Below are 14,295 nucleotides of genomic sequence, written 5' to 3' on the forward strand. Positions count from 1 at the left end.
GACGCATGCTTGTAATCCCTGCGCTTGGGAGGCAGAGACAGGAGGATCACGCAGGTTTGAAGCCAGCCGTGCTGGCTTGAGAGACCCTGTTTCCAAATAAAAAAAAAAGTATAAAAGTAGGTCTGGGAGTGTAGCCTGGAAGTAGAAAGGTTTACAGGAACCCCACTACCACCAAAAAAAAAAAAAAAAAAAATCCAAAATAAAGTATAAAATAGGTCAGGGAGTATAGCACAGAGGTAGAAAAACCTCTGGGTTCCACCCCAAGTAACACACACACACACACACACACACACACACACACACACACACACACACACCCCTTTTCTAGATTTTCGTATCTGCTGACTGCTGTGGTGTAAATAAGTTTCACTGTGGCCAATTTCCCGTGACCAATACAATGTCCCTGAATGTGGGACGGGGAAGGGAGCCGTGCAGCAGGCTCTGGACACGGACGGCAGCTGAGCCGGCCCCGCGCCCCACGGCCGAGCGGCCCGCCGCGGTACCTGTGCGGCGGCCATGCGCTCTGCGTCCTCCTTCTTGCTGGTCGCGGGGTAGAACACGATGCTGTCGATGGTCTGTATCAGCTCCAGCTGCACCACACACTTGATGAGGAGGCTGGCGAACAGTCTCTGATCTGCAGTAGATGACAAAGAGGAAGCCTGGTAACGATTCAGCAATACTGGGTACGCAGTCACTGGGCTCAGACCGCGACCCGGCAGGACTCCCGACTGTGGGCCTCCTGGTGGGTCAGCCGGGCCAGACCCCCATTCCGACAAGTTAAGATTGATTTTTAATTTTTCTTGGTATTGGGGATTGAGCCCAGGGGCATTCTACCTCCAACCTACACCACAGCCCTGTTTCCTTTTTATTTTGAAACAGGTCTGGCTTAGTTGCTGAGAGTGTCACTACTTGCTGAGGCTGCTCTGGAACCTGCGATCCTCCTATCTCAGCCTCCCAAGTGCTAGGATTACACACCTGGCTAACAAGGAAGATTTAAGTGTAAGATACAGCGTCAAACGATGAAGACGTAGGTACAGTCATGTAGGAAGTATCAGGATTAGGTTGCAAGTCTAAACAAGCCACTCAGAGGCCTGGTGAGGTGGCTTGTAATCTCAGCATTTGGGAGGCTGAGAGAGGAGGACTGTGGTTCTTAATGAGGCCCTTTGCAACTCAGTGAGACCCGGATCCCAAATAAAGAATAAAAAATGGGGCTGGGGTGTAGCTTGAAGGTAAAATGCCCCTGGATTCCACCCCTAGTATCGCAAAAAAAAAAAAAAAAAAAAAAGCTGCTCCGGAAATGTCCCCTCTCAGCGTGTGTCAACATGTGGTACCTGAAGAAGACGGGGAAGGGCAGTGTGCCCTGGGGACCCGAGCCCCCAGCAAGTCTGTCACCCTTGTGGCCACTTCTGCAAGGCACAACTGGACTGCCCTGACCACAGGGGCTTCAGGTCCCTGCAGCCGCAGCTTCTTCAAGGAGGACAGGACCTCAGCACTGCGCGGGGTGGAAACGACTCTTCTGAGGTCTTGGTTTCTGTGTTACTTTTTTCCCCTCTTGGTACTGGGGATTGAAACCACGGGCACGCTACCTCTAAGCTACGCCTCCAGCCCTATTTTATTTCTGTTTGCTGTTCTCGAACCTGTGATCCTCCTGTCTCAGCCTCCCAAGTACTGGGATGAAGGGCATGTGCAACCCAGCTGAATTTTTCGACCTTTTTTTTTCGGTACTGGGATTGAACCCAGGAGCATTCTACCTCTGAGCTATACCCCTGGCCCTATTTTTTATTATTTATTTTGAAACAGTGTCTTAGTAAGTTCCAGAGGGCCTAAGTAGCTGAGGCTCTCCTCAAACCTGCAATCCTCCTGCCTCAGCCTCCCAAGTATGAATTTTTCAACTTTTTTTTGGTACTGGGGATGGAACCCAGGGGCTTTCTACCTCCGGGCTACACTCCCAGACCTATTTTATACTTTATTTGGGAATAGGGTCGCACTAAATTGCTGAGAGCCTCACTCAGTAGCTGAGGCTGGCCTCGAACCTGCGCGATCCTCCTGTCTCAGCCTCCCAAGCGCGGGGATGACAAGCGTGCGCCACCACGCCCGGCTGAATTTTTCAGCTTTTGAAGAACTTGGAGTAAAAGTCAGTGGCAAAGTGCTTGCCTAGCTTTTGGAAAATATAGTGAAGTTAAAGGAAATGTTAGAAAGAAAGAAAAGCAGCCAGGCATGGTGGTATAAGCTTGAAATTGGGAGACGAGACAGGAGGATGGCAGGTTTAAGGACAACCTCAGCAACTTAGGGCGACCCTGTTTCAAAATAAAAATCAAAGCTGGGCGTAGTAGTGCACACTTGTAACCCAGTTCTTGGGAGGTTGAGACAGGAGGATCAAGGGTTTGAGGCCAGCCTCAAGAAACTTGGCAAGATTCTCAGCCACCTGGTGAGATCTTGCTTCAAAACGGTAAATAAAAAGGGCTGTGGGTGTGGCCTGGCGGGAGGGTGGGCTCCATTCCTTAAAACCCCGAGGAAGAGAAGGAAGGAAGGAAGGCAGGAAGGCAGGAAGGAAGGAAGGAAGGCAGGAAGGCAGGAAGGAAGGAAGGCAGGAAGGCAGGCAGGCAGCATCAACAGGGGGAAGGCTCTGCCGGCAGCGCCTGTGCTCAAAGGCAGGAGCCAGGGGAAGGGAAGAGCGTGAGGGCTGTCTCCTGGGGCGGGCGGGCGGGCCTCCCGCAGGCAGACGTCCTGCTGCACTCTGAAGAGACGCACGTTCGGCCCCACAAGCCGCGCGCTTTACCGGGAGCTGGGGAAGCAGCAAGGACCGCCCCGCGCTGGCGCTGGCGAGCCCACCACAGCCGCTTCTGAGTGGCAGTGCGTGCGCCCACAGGGGCCTTGCGTGGACTGCGAGCTGCGCCTGCTCCTGCTGCCGGTGCTGCAGCCGGGTGTGCTGGCATGGCTGGGGCTGCGGCCCTCGGCCTCAGGGAGCCAGCGTTGCCCTGCAGCGTGCCTCCTCCACCAGCCCAAAGCACGTCCAATTCCAGTGCTACTCCGCGTTATCTAGGCCTCGGTTCACTCGAGTGGGAAACAGTGCCTCTTCAACTGGGGATTCAAGCCAGGGGCGTTCTACCCCTGAGGACACCCCAATCCTTTTAATTAATTAATTAATTGAGTGTGTGTGGTACTAAGGATTGAGCCCAGGGGCGTTCTACCTCCAAGCTCCACTCCCTGTCCTTTCCTTTGAAACAGGACCTCACCGCGTTGCAGAGAGCCTCACTCGGTTGCTGACACTGGCTGCGAACCTCAGCCCTCCTGTCTCAGCCTCTCAGGTACTGGACCACATGTGTGTGCCACTAGGCCTGGCCCAAGCCTTGAAACAGGGTCTTGCCAAGGTGCTGGTGCTGAGCCTTTGCTCCTATCTCAGCCGCCCGAGTGCTGGGCTTAACATAAGGACCCAATGAGATCACACGTACAAAACATAGTCCAGTTTCCAACACTTTACAACTGTTAAATAAATTTTAAAAAATGAGACAGTAAAACACAACATAAGCAACACTAAGAGACAACTGGAGCCGGGCATTGTGGTGCACACCTGTAATCCCAGTAGCCGGGATGCTGGGAAATTCAGAAGCAGGTTCAAAGCTAGGGCGTGGTAACAGCGAGACGCTTCAGTACCGAAAAAAAAAAAAAAAAAAAAAAGAAAAAGGAAAGAAAAGATACACAGAAGGGGTCTTACGTGGGTACGGCCTGCCCTTCCAGCTGTCGTCCGTGGGGTTGGAGAGCTGGCTCTGGCCTCTCTCTGAGGCATTTTTATCAATACTGCTTAGAGACTGGCGGTCCAGCTCCATGTCCTAAGGGTAAAGCAGAGAGAGGTTTCTTCTCTTCACTTAAGGTTGGAGCCGGCTGCGGCCCAGCTGGAGGAGTGCCGAGCTCAGCGCAGGCCTTCTCAAAGACCACTCGGCAGGGTGGGCCTCCGACTGTGTTCCCACTAGGATTTCACACTTTTCTTTCTTCCTTTTTTTGGTTTTGTAATACTGGAGATTGAGCCCAGGGGCATTCTACCTCTGAGCTACACTCCCAGCCCATTTTATATTTAAATTTTTTTTGTGGTGCTGGGGATTAAACCCAGTGGCTTTCTCTCTCTGACCTATATCCCAGCCTGGTTTGGTTTTACTAATTTATTTATTTATTTATTGACTGATTGATTGATTGCAGTGCTGGGGATGGAACCCAGGAGCAGGGACCCTCAGCCCCAGGCCTCACTGAGTAGCTGAGGCTGTCCGTGAACTGGTTTTATTCCTTATTTGGAAAGAGCGTCTCACCAGGTTGCTGAGAGCCTCGCTAAGTCTCCATGGCTGCGTCTGAACCTACAATCCTCCTGTCTCCGCATCCCAAGTACTAGAATCCCAAGTGTGTGCGTCACACCCAGCTCTAATTTTTTATTTCAGCCCTCGCTAAGTTGCTGAAATCTTTGCTAAATTGCTGAGGCTTTCCTCAGACCGGCAACCCTCCTGTCTCAGCTCCCCAAGTTTGGGGATTACAGGCATTCATCACTATATGCCTCGCTTCATTTTATTTATTTGGAAACAGGGTCTCATAAAGTAGCTGAGAGCCTTGCCAAGTGGCTGAGGCTAGCCTCAAACCTGTGATCCTCCTGTTTCAGCCTCCCAAGTCCTGGAATTACGCCACCATGCTTGGGCCACATTTTCTGTTTCAGTTCAGGACCTTTCTCCACACACTATGAAGGAACAAGGAGTTGAACTACTTTTTTTCCCTCCCTCTCCCTTCCTTCCTTCCTTTTTTTTTTTTTTTTTTTTTTGCAGTACTGGATGAGAGAATGTGGCATTCTCTTCTTCTTTCTTCCTCCTCTTCCTCTTCCTCTTCCTCCTCCTGCCCCTCCTCCTCCTTCTCCTTCTTGCAGTACTGGGGATGGAACCCAGGGGCATTCTACCTCCGAGCTCCATCCCCAGCCCTATTTTTATTCTTTATTTTGAAACATGGTCTTGCTGAGTTGCAAAGGGCCTAAGTATCTGAGGTTGTCCACGAACAGCGATCCTCCTGTGTCAGCCTCCCGAATGCTGGGATTACAAGCGTGCGCCATCATGCCTGGTTTGAACTGTTTTTTTAAAAATAAGATCAGATTTTCCAGGCATGGTGGCACAGGCTTGTAATCCCTGGGCTTGGGAGGCGGAGACAGGAAGATAGGGCAGGTTTGAAGCCAACTTCGCTGGCTTAAGAGACCCTGTTTCCAAATAAAATATAAAATAGGTCTGGGAGTGTAGCCGGAGGTAGAAGGGTTCCATCTCCAGTAACACCAAAAAAAAAAAAAAAAAAAAAAAAAAAAATCAAATTCAAAGAGTAGTGCACTAGCTAAGCCTTTCTTTTTTTTTTTTTCTTTCTCTTTTTCTTTTGTTTTTGTACAGCAAAAAACAGAATTAAAAGCCAGAATTATTTGTTTATTTTGTGGTACTAGAGTTCCTGGAAGCCCTTCTACCTCCGGGCTACACTCCCAGACCTATTTTATATTTTTATTTGGAAACAGGGTCTCTTAAGTCAGCGCAGCTGGCTTTGAACCCGCGCGATCCTCCTGTCTCTGCCTCCCAAGTGCAGGGATTACAAGCGTGCGCCACCACGCCCGGCTAAAAGCCAGAATGTTTACACCGTGCTTTGCTTTTGAGTTCCTGTATCCCTCATGACTTTTTTTTTCTTAGTACTGGGGAAGAAACCCACAGAATTCTCTCTCTTCTTTTTTGTGGTACTAGGGATTGAACCCAGGGGCATTCTACCTCCGAGCTATACCCCCAGCCTTGTTTTTCATTCTTTATTTTGAAACAGGGTCTAGCTGAGTTGCAAAGGGCCTGTTCTATTTTTTATTTTGAAAGAGTGTCTCAGTAAATTGCTGTGGTTGGCCTGGGACCTGAGAACTTCCTGTCTTAGCCTCCCAAGCACCAGATTACAGGCATGCGCCAGAATCCCAGAATTGGAGGTTTGTAGCCAGCCTCAGCAATTTGGTGAGGCCCTCTATTACTCAGTGAGATTCTGTTTTAAAATAAAGAATATAAGATAGGAATAGGGGTGTAGCTTGGAGGTAGAACGCCTATGTTCAATTGTCAGTACTGCCAAAAACAACAACAACAAAGAAAGAAAGAGAAAGAATAGGCTATTCCCAAAGAATACTAAGAACATAGAAGCCAGGTGTGGTGGTGTACCTGTGTTCAATCCCAGGCACCACACACATGTGCGCGAGCACATACACACACACAAAATGAAAATGCTAACAACGTTGCTCATATGTTATATGCCTAAGTGACTCATTTCAGTTGTGTGAGTCTAGGTGTGCACAGACACGCAATTAAATAGGAAGAAATGTAAGGTGTACCCCTTTTTTTTTTTGTACTGAAGAATGAACCCAAGGGCATTCTATCTGCCCTACACCCCAGCCCTTTTATTTTTTATTTTGAAACAGGTCTTGGTAGGTTGCTGTGAGTCTCATTAAGATGCGAAGGCTGTCCTCGAACCAATGCTCCTAATGTCTTAAACTCCTGAGTACTGGGATTACACGCCTGGCTAAATTGCATGTTTTTTGGGGGGAAGCACAGTGCTGGTATGGAGCCCAGGGCTTCGAACATGCTAGGTAAGCACTCTACCACTGAGCCACATCCAGCCCTAAACTGTGCTTTTTGCTGGGTGAGAAGACTTACTTACTAATAAGTACTTTCCAAAAAATTTTAAAAACATATATTGTTTTCATATTTTACAAACCTTTTTTTTTTAAATGGTACTAGACACTGAACCCAGGGCACTTTATTTCTGAGTTATTCCCCCTGCCCTATTTTACTTTTTTCTTTTTGAAACAGGGTCTCACTAAGTTGCAGAGGGCCCTACTAAATTGCTGAGGTTGGCTTAAAACCTGAAATCCTCCTGTTTCAGTCTCCCAAGTACTGGGATTACAGGTCTGTGCCACCATGCCCAGCTTACAACCCTTTTTTTTTTACTGACTTCCCACCAAATTAGTATATACACTGTATATGTGACTGATTTTTTTTTTTTACTACTGCAGATGGAACCCAGGGGCAATTCTACCTCCAAGCTACACCCACAGCCCTATTTTTTTTTTTTTAAATTATTTTCAAACAGGGTCTCACTATGTTGTGGAGGGCCTCACTAAGTAGCTGAGGCTGGTCTCAAACCTGCAATCCTCATGTCTCAGACTCCCAAGTACTGGGATTACAAGTGTGCACCACCCTGCCTGGCTATTTTTAATTTTGAAACAGGGTCTCACTAAGTTGCTGAGGTACTCAATTCATTGTTGAGGCTGGTCTCAAACTTGTGATCCTCCTGTCTCAGCCTCCCAAGTACTGGGATCACAGGTATGTCAGCACTCCTAGCTTCCTGACTGATCTTTTAAGATATGAGAAGAAAGGAAAGATAATAACGAAAATCCCTACCCAGTGCTTTTCTGGTGAGTCTTCCTCCATCCCCGCAGGTCTCCACGTCAGCAAGCTTAAGGAAATGAAGAGGAGGAGAAGGGTCACGAGGGGCAGCAGGAGCCGCAGGCCCGTGCACCCTGGCCGCGAGCCGGGCCCGCAGCACCACTCACACGTGCGGGATGGTCGTCGTGAAGATGTCCAGCATGCAGCCGCATGTTTCATCCCAGACCTCAGGGCTGAATTTCTCTCCGTTGGAGATTACTAAGTTTTCTAAGCAATTTGTACCTGATCGAGCCAATTGTTCATTATCTGTAAAATGAAAACAGTATCTCTCATTAAATTTGAAATGCTGGTTTTTTTTTGGTGATACTGGGGGTGGAACCCAGGAGCTTTCTACCTCCGGGCTATACTCCCAGACCTATTTTATATTTTAAACAGGGTCTCACTAAGTTGCTGAGAGCCTCGCTAAGTAGCTGAGGCTGGCTTCGAACCTGCACGATCCTCCTGTCTCAGCCTCCCAAGCGCAGGGATTACATGTGTGCACCACCACGCCCGGCTTTAGCGTTTTTATTTTTGAAACAGGATTTCACTGAGTTGTGAAGGGCCTCACTACGTAGCTGAGGCTTCTCTTCGAACTGCGATCCTCTGATCTCAGCCTCTAGAATGCTGGGATTACAAGAGTACACCACCACGCCTGGCTCATTCACAATACTTTTTACTATAGAAAATTCAAAGTAAGAAATATAGTATAATGCACAAAAGTACATCTTAAAAAAAGATTAGTACTGGGGATTGAACCCAGGGGCATTCTACCTCTGAACTACATTCCCAGCTCTATCTATTTTTATTCTTTATTTTGAAACAGGGTCTCACTAAGTTGTGAAGGGGAAAAAAAAAGTGTGCACCACCATGCCTGGCTACATCCTATCTTAAAGAAGTACTTTACGCCGGGCGTGGTGGCGCACGCTTGTAATCCCCGCGCTTGGGAGGTGGAGACAGGAGGATCGCGCTGGTTCGGAGCCAGCCTCGCTGGCTTTAGAGACCCTGTTTCCAAATATAAAAATATAAAATAGGTCTGGGAGTGTAGCCCGGAGGTACAAGGGCTTCCAGGAACCCCAGTACCACCACCACAAAAAAAAAAAAAAAAAAAAAAAAAAAAAGAAGTACTTTATAAACTGACTGGGATGGGGTTGTTTTCACATTCTAATTAAAAAATTTTTTTTTTCATATTAATGGTTTCTAATTAATTGTGTGTGTGTGGGTCCTGGGGTGGAACCCTTGCTACCTCCAGGCTATACTCTCAGACCTATTTTATACTTTATTTGGAAATAGGGTCTCACTAAGTTGCTGAGAGTTTCACTAAATAGCTGAAGCTGGTTTTAAACCTGTGATCTTCCTGTCTAAGCCTCCCAAGCGTGGGGATTACAAGCGTGCACCACCACACCCGGCTCTAAATTTCAAAACACGTTTTCACCCATTAAATTGAACACTGCACTTCTTGCAATTATTCCTATGCTTTTTTTTTTGCGGGTCTGGGATGGAACCTGGGGGCATTCTACCTCAGAGCTATACCCCTGGCCCATTTTTTATTCTTTATTTGAAACAGTGTTCTCAGTTATGGAGGGCCTCACTGAGTATCCGAGGCTGGCCTTGATCTGTGATCCTCTGGTCTCAGACTCCCAAATGCTGGGATTACAATGTGTGTGACACTACGCCCGGCTATACCTATGCTTTTATATAATTAAAAAATAAACCTCTCCCCGCACTTGGGAGGCTGAGACAGGAGGATAGCACAGGTTTGAAGCCAGCCTCAGCTGGTGTAAGAGACCCTGTTTCCAAATAAAATATAAAATAGGTCTGGGAGTATAGCCCGGAGGTAGAATGCCCCTGGGTTACATCACACATACTACACACACACACACACACAAAAAAAAACCAACAAAACCTCACCGGGCATGGTGGCACATGCTTATAATCCCAGCATTCGGGAGGCTGAGACAGGAGGATCGTGGTTCATGGCCAGCCTCAGCTATTTAGTGAGGCCCTCCCTGTTTCAAAATAAAGAATAAAAAAAATAGGGCTGGGGGTGTTGCTCAGAGGTAGAATGCCCCTGGGTTCCATCCCCAGTACAAAGAAAAAAAAAAAAATTTAACTTCTCACTAAGACTATGTAAAAAAAATGATGCCCAACAATGGCAAGAATACCTTGTTTAACACACCACTGTAGCTGTGCAAACACGTCAGAAAGGAGTACTTCATGCAGAGCCTCGTAGAACTGGGTGAACACGTCGCAAATGGCATACAGCGCATGGTTGCAGGTTGTTGTCATCCACTCAGACTTCTGAAAAACAAAAATAAGTCTAAAACGCTTTTCTCTGCCCTAGGAGGAGTATTCTATATACTGCTGGCAAAACTGCTGTGGAACACAGTGTGGCGATATGTATTAGCAGTCTTAATATTCACGCCTCTGAGTCAGTAACACTTCTTCCAGAAATTGATCCTATAGAAATAATCAACGTCTTGTGGATAAACGTTTATGAAGAAAGATATCTATCACAGTGTCATTCATATACTGGAAACACAACACAACCTAATATTCTGAAATGAGGGCATTAAGTTAATATTACATGTAATATTAAAATCATTCAAATGTGCCGGGCGTGGTGGCGCACGCTTGCAATCCCAGCGTTCGGGAGGCTGAGACCAGAGGGTCACAGTTTGCGGCCAGCCTCAGCTCCTCAGTGAGGCCCTCTGCCACTTAGTGAGACCCTGTTTCAAGACGAAGAGGAAAAAGTGAGGCAGGGGCTGTAGCTCGGAGATTGAATGCCCCTGGGTTCCATCCCCAGACCCGGAAAAAAAAACCATTCAAATGAGACTTACAGAAAGTAATTTTTGTTGTTGTTCCTTCTTCTTTTTTTTGTGTGGTGATGCTGGGAATTGAACCCAGGTGCTTTCCACCACTGAGCTACACTTCCAGCCCTATTTATTTTCCTTCCTTCTTCCCTCTTCTTTTTTTAAACTAGCAATTGAACCCAGAGGCTTTCTACCTCTGAGCTACATTCTCAGTCCTATTTTTTTATTCTTTGCTTTGAAACAGGGCCTAAGTGGCTGAGGCCGGCCATGAAGCAATCCTCACGGCTCTGGTCCAGGAGAGCCAGGAAAGGTGCTTCCATTTTCAAAACACCCAGGCCTCCAGATAAATGGCGAAGTGTGTGAGAAGGCCAGGCCATTGCAGTCCAGCTGCCAGATCTGCTGCAGGCAGCACCTACCTCTGACTGCTGCTCAGGGAGCTTCATATTGTCAAAAATCCGAAACACGATTCTGAACAGGTCCTGCCACCAGTGCTTTTCAAAGGTGTGGCCATAGCTCTTCATGATCTCAAACATGACCGTGAGTCCTCTGCAGCAACAAGCCAGGTACAGAAGAGAGAGCGGGTGAGAGGAGGGCAACGGAGGAGTGACGGGGAGAGGCTGGGTCAGGGGACCAAGGGGCCGATTACCTCGTCCGCACATCTAACTTGCATCTATTAATAATGCAGGAGAGCTCGAATAAGATGGGGAACCAGCCTCGGACCCAGACTCTGTCGCCAGGAGCAACATTCATGTCGTCGCTGGTGTATTCTTGTAGCACCTACAACGAAAGTCCCATCTCAGATGCAGAGGAAGCATGAGGAGGGAGCTGAAAGAGAACTCTACAAAGACGGAGGCCCCACAATTTCCTCTCCTAAAATTCTCCATTCAGAGAGCCGGGCATGGTGGCACACACTTGTAATCCCAGCATTTGGGAGGCTGAGACCGGAGGATCGTGGTTCACAGACAGCCTCAGCTACTTAGCGAGGCCCTTCGCAACTTAGTGAGACCCTGTTTCCAAATTAAAAGGACTAAAAAAAATAGGGCTGGGGGTGTAGCTCAAAGGTAGAATGCCCCTGGGTTCCATCTCCAGTACTGCAAAACAAAAACAAAAAAAACACTCCACTCAGCAGTCTCCCATGGTGACACGAGTGCTATTTGCCTGTCCCAAAGGACCCTTGAGCAGTTTCTGTGTATGAGCCTATGGTCCTTTGTGAGTTTTAGAATAAGCTGAGTGGGGCAGATCACAAGAGTCTTAGGGACAGGAAGTGTTGCATTAAGAAAAGCGCTAGCCAGGTGTGGTGGCACACGCTTGTAATCCCTGCGCTTGGGAGGCTGGGACAAGAGGATCGCACAGGTTCGAAGCCAGCCTCAGCTACTCAGTGAGGCTCTCATCAACTTAGTGAGACCCTGTTTCCAAATAAAGTATAAAATAGTTCTGGGAGTATAGCCCAGAGGTAGAAAGCCTCTGGGTTCATTTCTAGCACCACAAAAAAAAAAAAAAAAAAAAAAAAAAAAAAAAAAGCTAAGGCCAGGCACGAGGCAGTACTTGGGAGGCTGAGACTGAAAGATTACAGACTCAAGGTCGGCCTCAGCAATTTAGGGATCTTCAGCAACTTAGTGAGACTCTGTTTCAAAATAAAAAATAAAAGGGCCAGGGGTGTTGCTCAGCGGTAGAATGCCCTTGGTTCAATTCCCAGTACCAGAATTTAAAAGGAACACTCAAGGTCAAACGATGTTAACACAATAGTCAGGATGATTTGATACCTTGGTTTTTCTAGAATATTGCTATAATATATAGCACTTAAAAATAATAACAACGGCAGCTACTATTCACTGGGTGCTTGCTATGGGCTAGGAACTGCTCAAGTGCTGGCCTACAGCACAAATTAACAATCCTCAAAACAATCCCAGTAGGTAGACAGGAATAATGATCCCACTTCACAGGTGACGCACTGGGTAGGAGCGAGCTTAGGTGACCTGCCCAATGCCATGCAGCCAGGGCCCAGCAGTCAGTCCACACTGTGGATGCAAAGCTGTCTCCTCCCTCTCTGGAATTGACCCCTCGGCTCTGTAACTGTTCTTGAAATGGTATTAGATTTTTTTTTTTGTACCGGGGATGGAACCCAGGGGTCTCACAGATGTATAGCAAGTGCTATATACTGAGCCCCAGCCCCAGCCCTTTTATTATTTTGAGACAGGGTCTTGCTAAGTTGCCCAGGATGGCTTTGAACCTGTGTGTTGGGGCCCACTCGGCAGGACCGAGGTGGCACCCAGGCTTGTTGCCAGCGTGGACTCAAGATGGCGCCTGGGCTTGCAGCCAAGTCACGAGGCTCACGAGGCTGGCGGTGCCCTGAGCCTGCGCAGTGAGCCCTATCAGGCGCCTTACGGATAATTAGTGACGCAACGCCTCGTGCTACCACCTGCCCGCCCAGGAGAAGGTTAAAAAGCGCGCATGCCCTAGCGGGAGAAAGGAGAAGGAGCTAAGAGGGTTGGTGGACAGGAAGAGCGGTTCCTTGGCGGACTGCTCCGGGCTCCGAGCTGGGACGGACATGTTCACAAAGCCACCACTGTGACCAGTGTGTGCTGCAGCAGAGACGTAGAGTGCCACAGAGGAGGGTTGGTGGAGTGATGAGGGAGGAGATAGAAGACTGATGTTGTTTTTACCTGAGAGGGCGTTGAGAGAGCATTAAAGAGGAATGGTAACTGTACAAGAACCTGGGGTAATAAAACTGCTTGAGGAAGATCGTGTAAGAGTCGTCACTGCGCCCGACACCTGTGATCCTCCTGCCTCAGCCTCCTGAGCAGCTGGGATTACAGGCATGCACCACCGCACCCAGCTTGGACTTTACTGACTCTGGTTATCTGACACTGAGTGAGCTCTCTCTGCTTCAGTTAGCTCCCCTGTGAACAGGACGACAGTAGGTCTGAGAAGGACTCAGCAAGCCAGCACATGGGAGGCACCTGATGGCGCCTGGCAAGTGCTCGATGCTCAGTCACCACCGGCTCCCACCGCACCACATCTTTACAAGCGTGGTGGGGATCGGACTTACCAGAGGCTGCAGATCTGCAGAGAACATGAAGGAGAGAGCTGCATATGCCATCGGTTTAAGTGTGCTTGTGTCTACATAATGTAGGTGCTTTGGGACATCACTGAGGCCAAGCAGTTGAGAGAGGTGAGACATGAGCCATGGTGCATGCTTGCAATCCCAGCACGTGGGAGGCTGGGACAGGAGGACCACAGATTCGAGACCAACCTCAGCAGCATAGTGAGATTCTTAGCAACTTATTAACTGAACCTGTTTCCAAATTTAAAAAATCAAATAAAACAGGGCTAGGGCGTAGCTCAGAGGTAGAATGACCCTTGGTTCAGTCTGCAGTAACATACACACTTACACATACACCAAAAAGCTAAAATACTATTATCTTCTACAAAAACAATTTGTGGACTGCATATAAGTTCAGTATGAATAAAATAATTTCATATGTACAAAATAATGAAAAGATGTAAATGGCGAGATCTGAAACAAACAACTAGTTTAGAGCAAACATTCTTCTCTATCTATCTTCTTTACTTTTTATGTGGGGCTGGAATTAAATCTAGGGGCATTCTACCTCTGAGCTACATCCCCAGCCCTTTTTATTTATTTATTTTTGCACTACTGGGGATGGAACCCAGGGGCATTGCACCTACAAGCTACACCCCTAGTCCTATTTTTTATAGTCTTTTTAATTTTTGAAACAGGGTCTCACTGGGTTGTGAAGTGTCACTAAGTAGCTAAGGCTGTCCTCGAATCGCGATCCCCTGGTCTTCGCCTCCCAAATGCTGGGATTACAAGCATGCACCACCACACCCGGCTGATTTTTTATTTTGAAACAGGGTCTCACTAAGCTGTTGAGGCTGGCTTTGAACCTATGATCCTCCTGTCTCAGCCTCCCAAGTACTGGGCCTACAGGTATGCGCCCTGCACCTAGCTGCAAACATGTTTCTGAAGGAGTGGCTGGAAAGCTCTTTGCCAGGAGCAAGGATTTTGTCTC

The 14,295-nt window shown here is 47.9% G+C and overlaps 1 protein-coding gene across 4 annotated transcripts in view; it reads right to left on the reverse strand.

The window, feature by feature from the left end:
* ARFGEF2 (ARF guanine nucleotide exchange factor 2) overlaps positions 1-14,295 on the reverse strand; it is a gene marked incomplete at both ends in the record, with an annotated part of 109,788 nt that overhangs the window by 10,121 nt on the left and 85,372 nt on the right. For all 4 annotated transcript variants that reach the window (XM_080716333.1, XM_080716332.1, XM_080716331.1 and 1 more), the window contains 7 exons: positions 504-634; positions 3,716-3,830; positions 7,428-7,482; positions 7,580-7,718; positions 9,614-9,749; positions 10,678-10,807; positions 10,908-11,038. In XM_080716333.1, the coding sequence (XP_080572459.1) occupies positions 504-634; positions 3,716-3,830; positions 7,428-7,482; positions 7,580-7,718; positions 9,614-9,749; positions 10,678-10,807; positions 10,908-11,038 (837 nt within the window). The remainder of the gene's footprint in view (positions 1-503; positions 635-3,715; positions 3,831-7,427; positions 7,483-7,579; positions 7,719-9,613; positions 9,750-10,677; positions 10,808-10,907; positions 11,039-14,295) is intronic.

Source organism: Muscardinus avellanarius (assembly GCF_963383645.1).
Source record: "Muscardinus avellanarius genome assembly, chromosome: 19".
Classification (NCBI taxonomy): Eukaryota; Metazoa; Chordata; class Mammalia; order Rodentia; family Gliridae; genus Muscardinus; species Muscardinus avellanarius.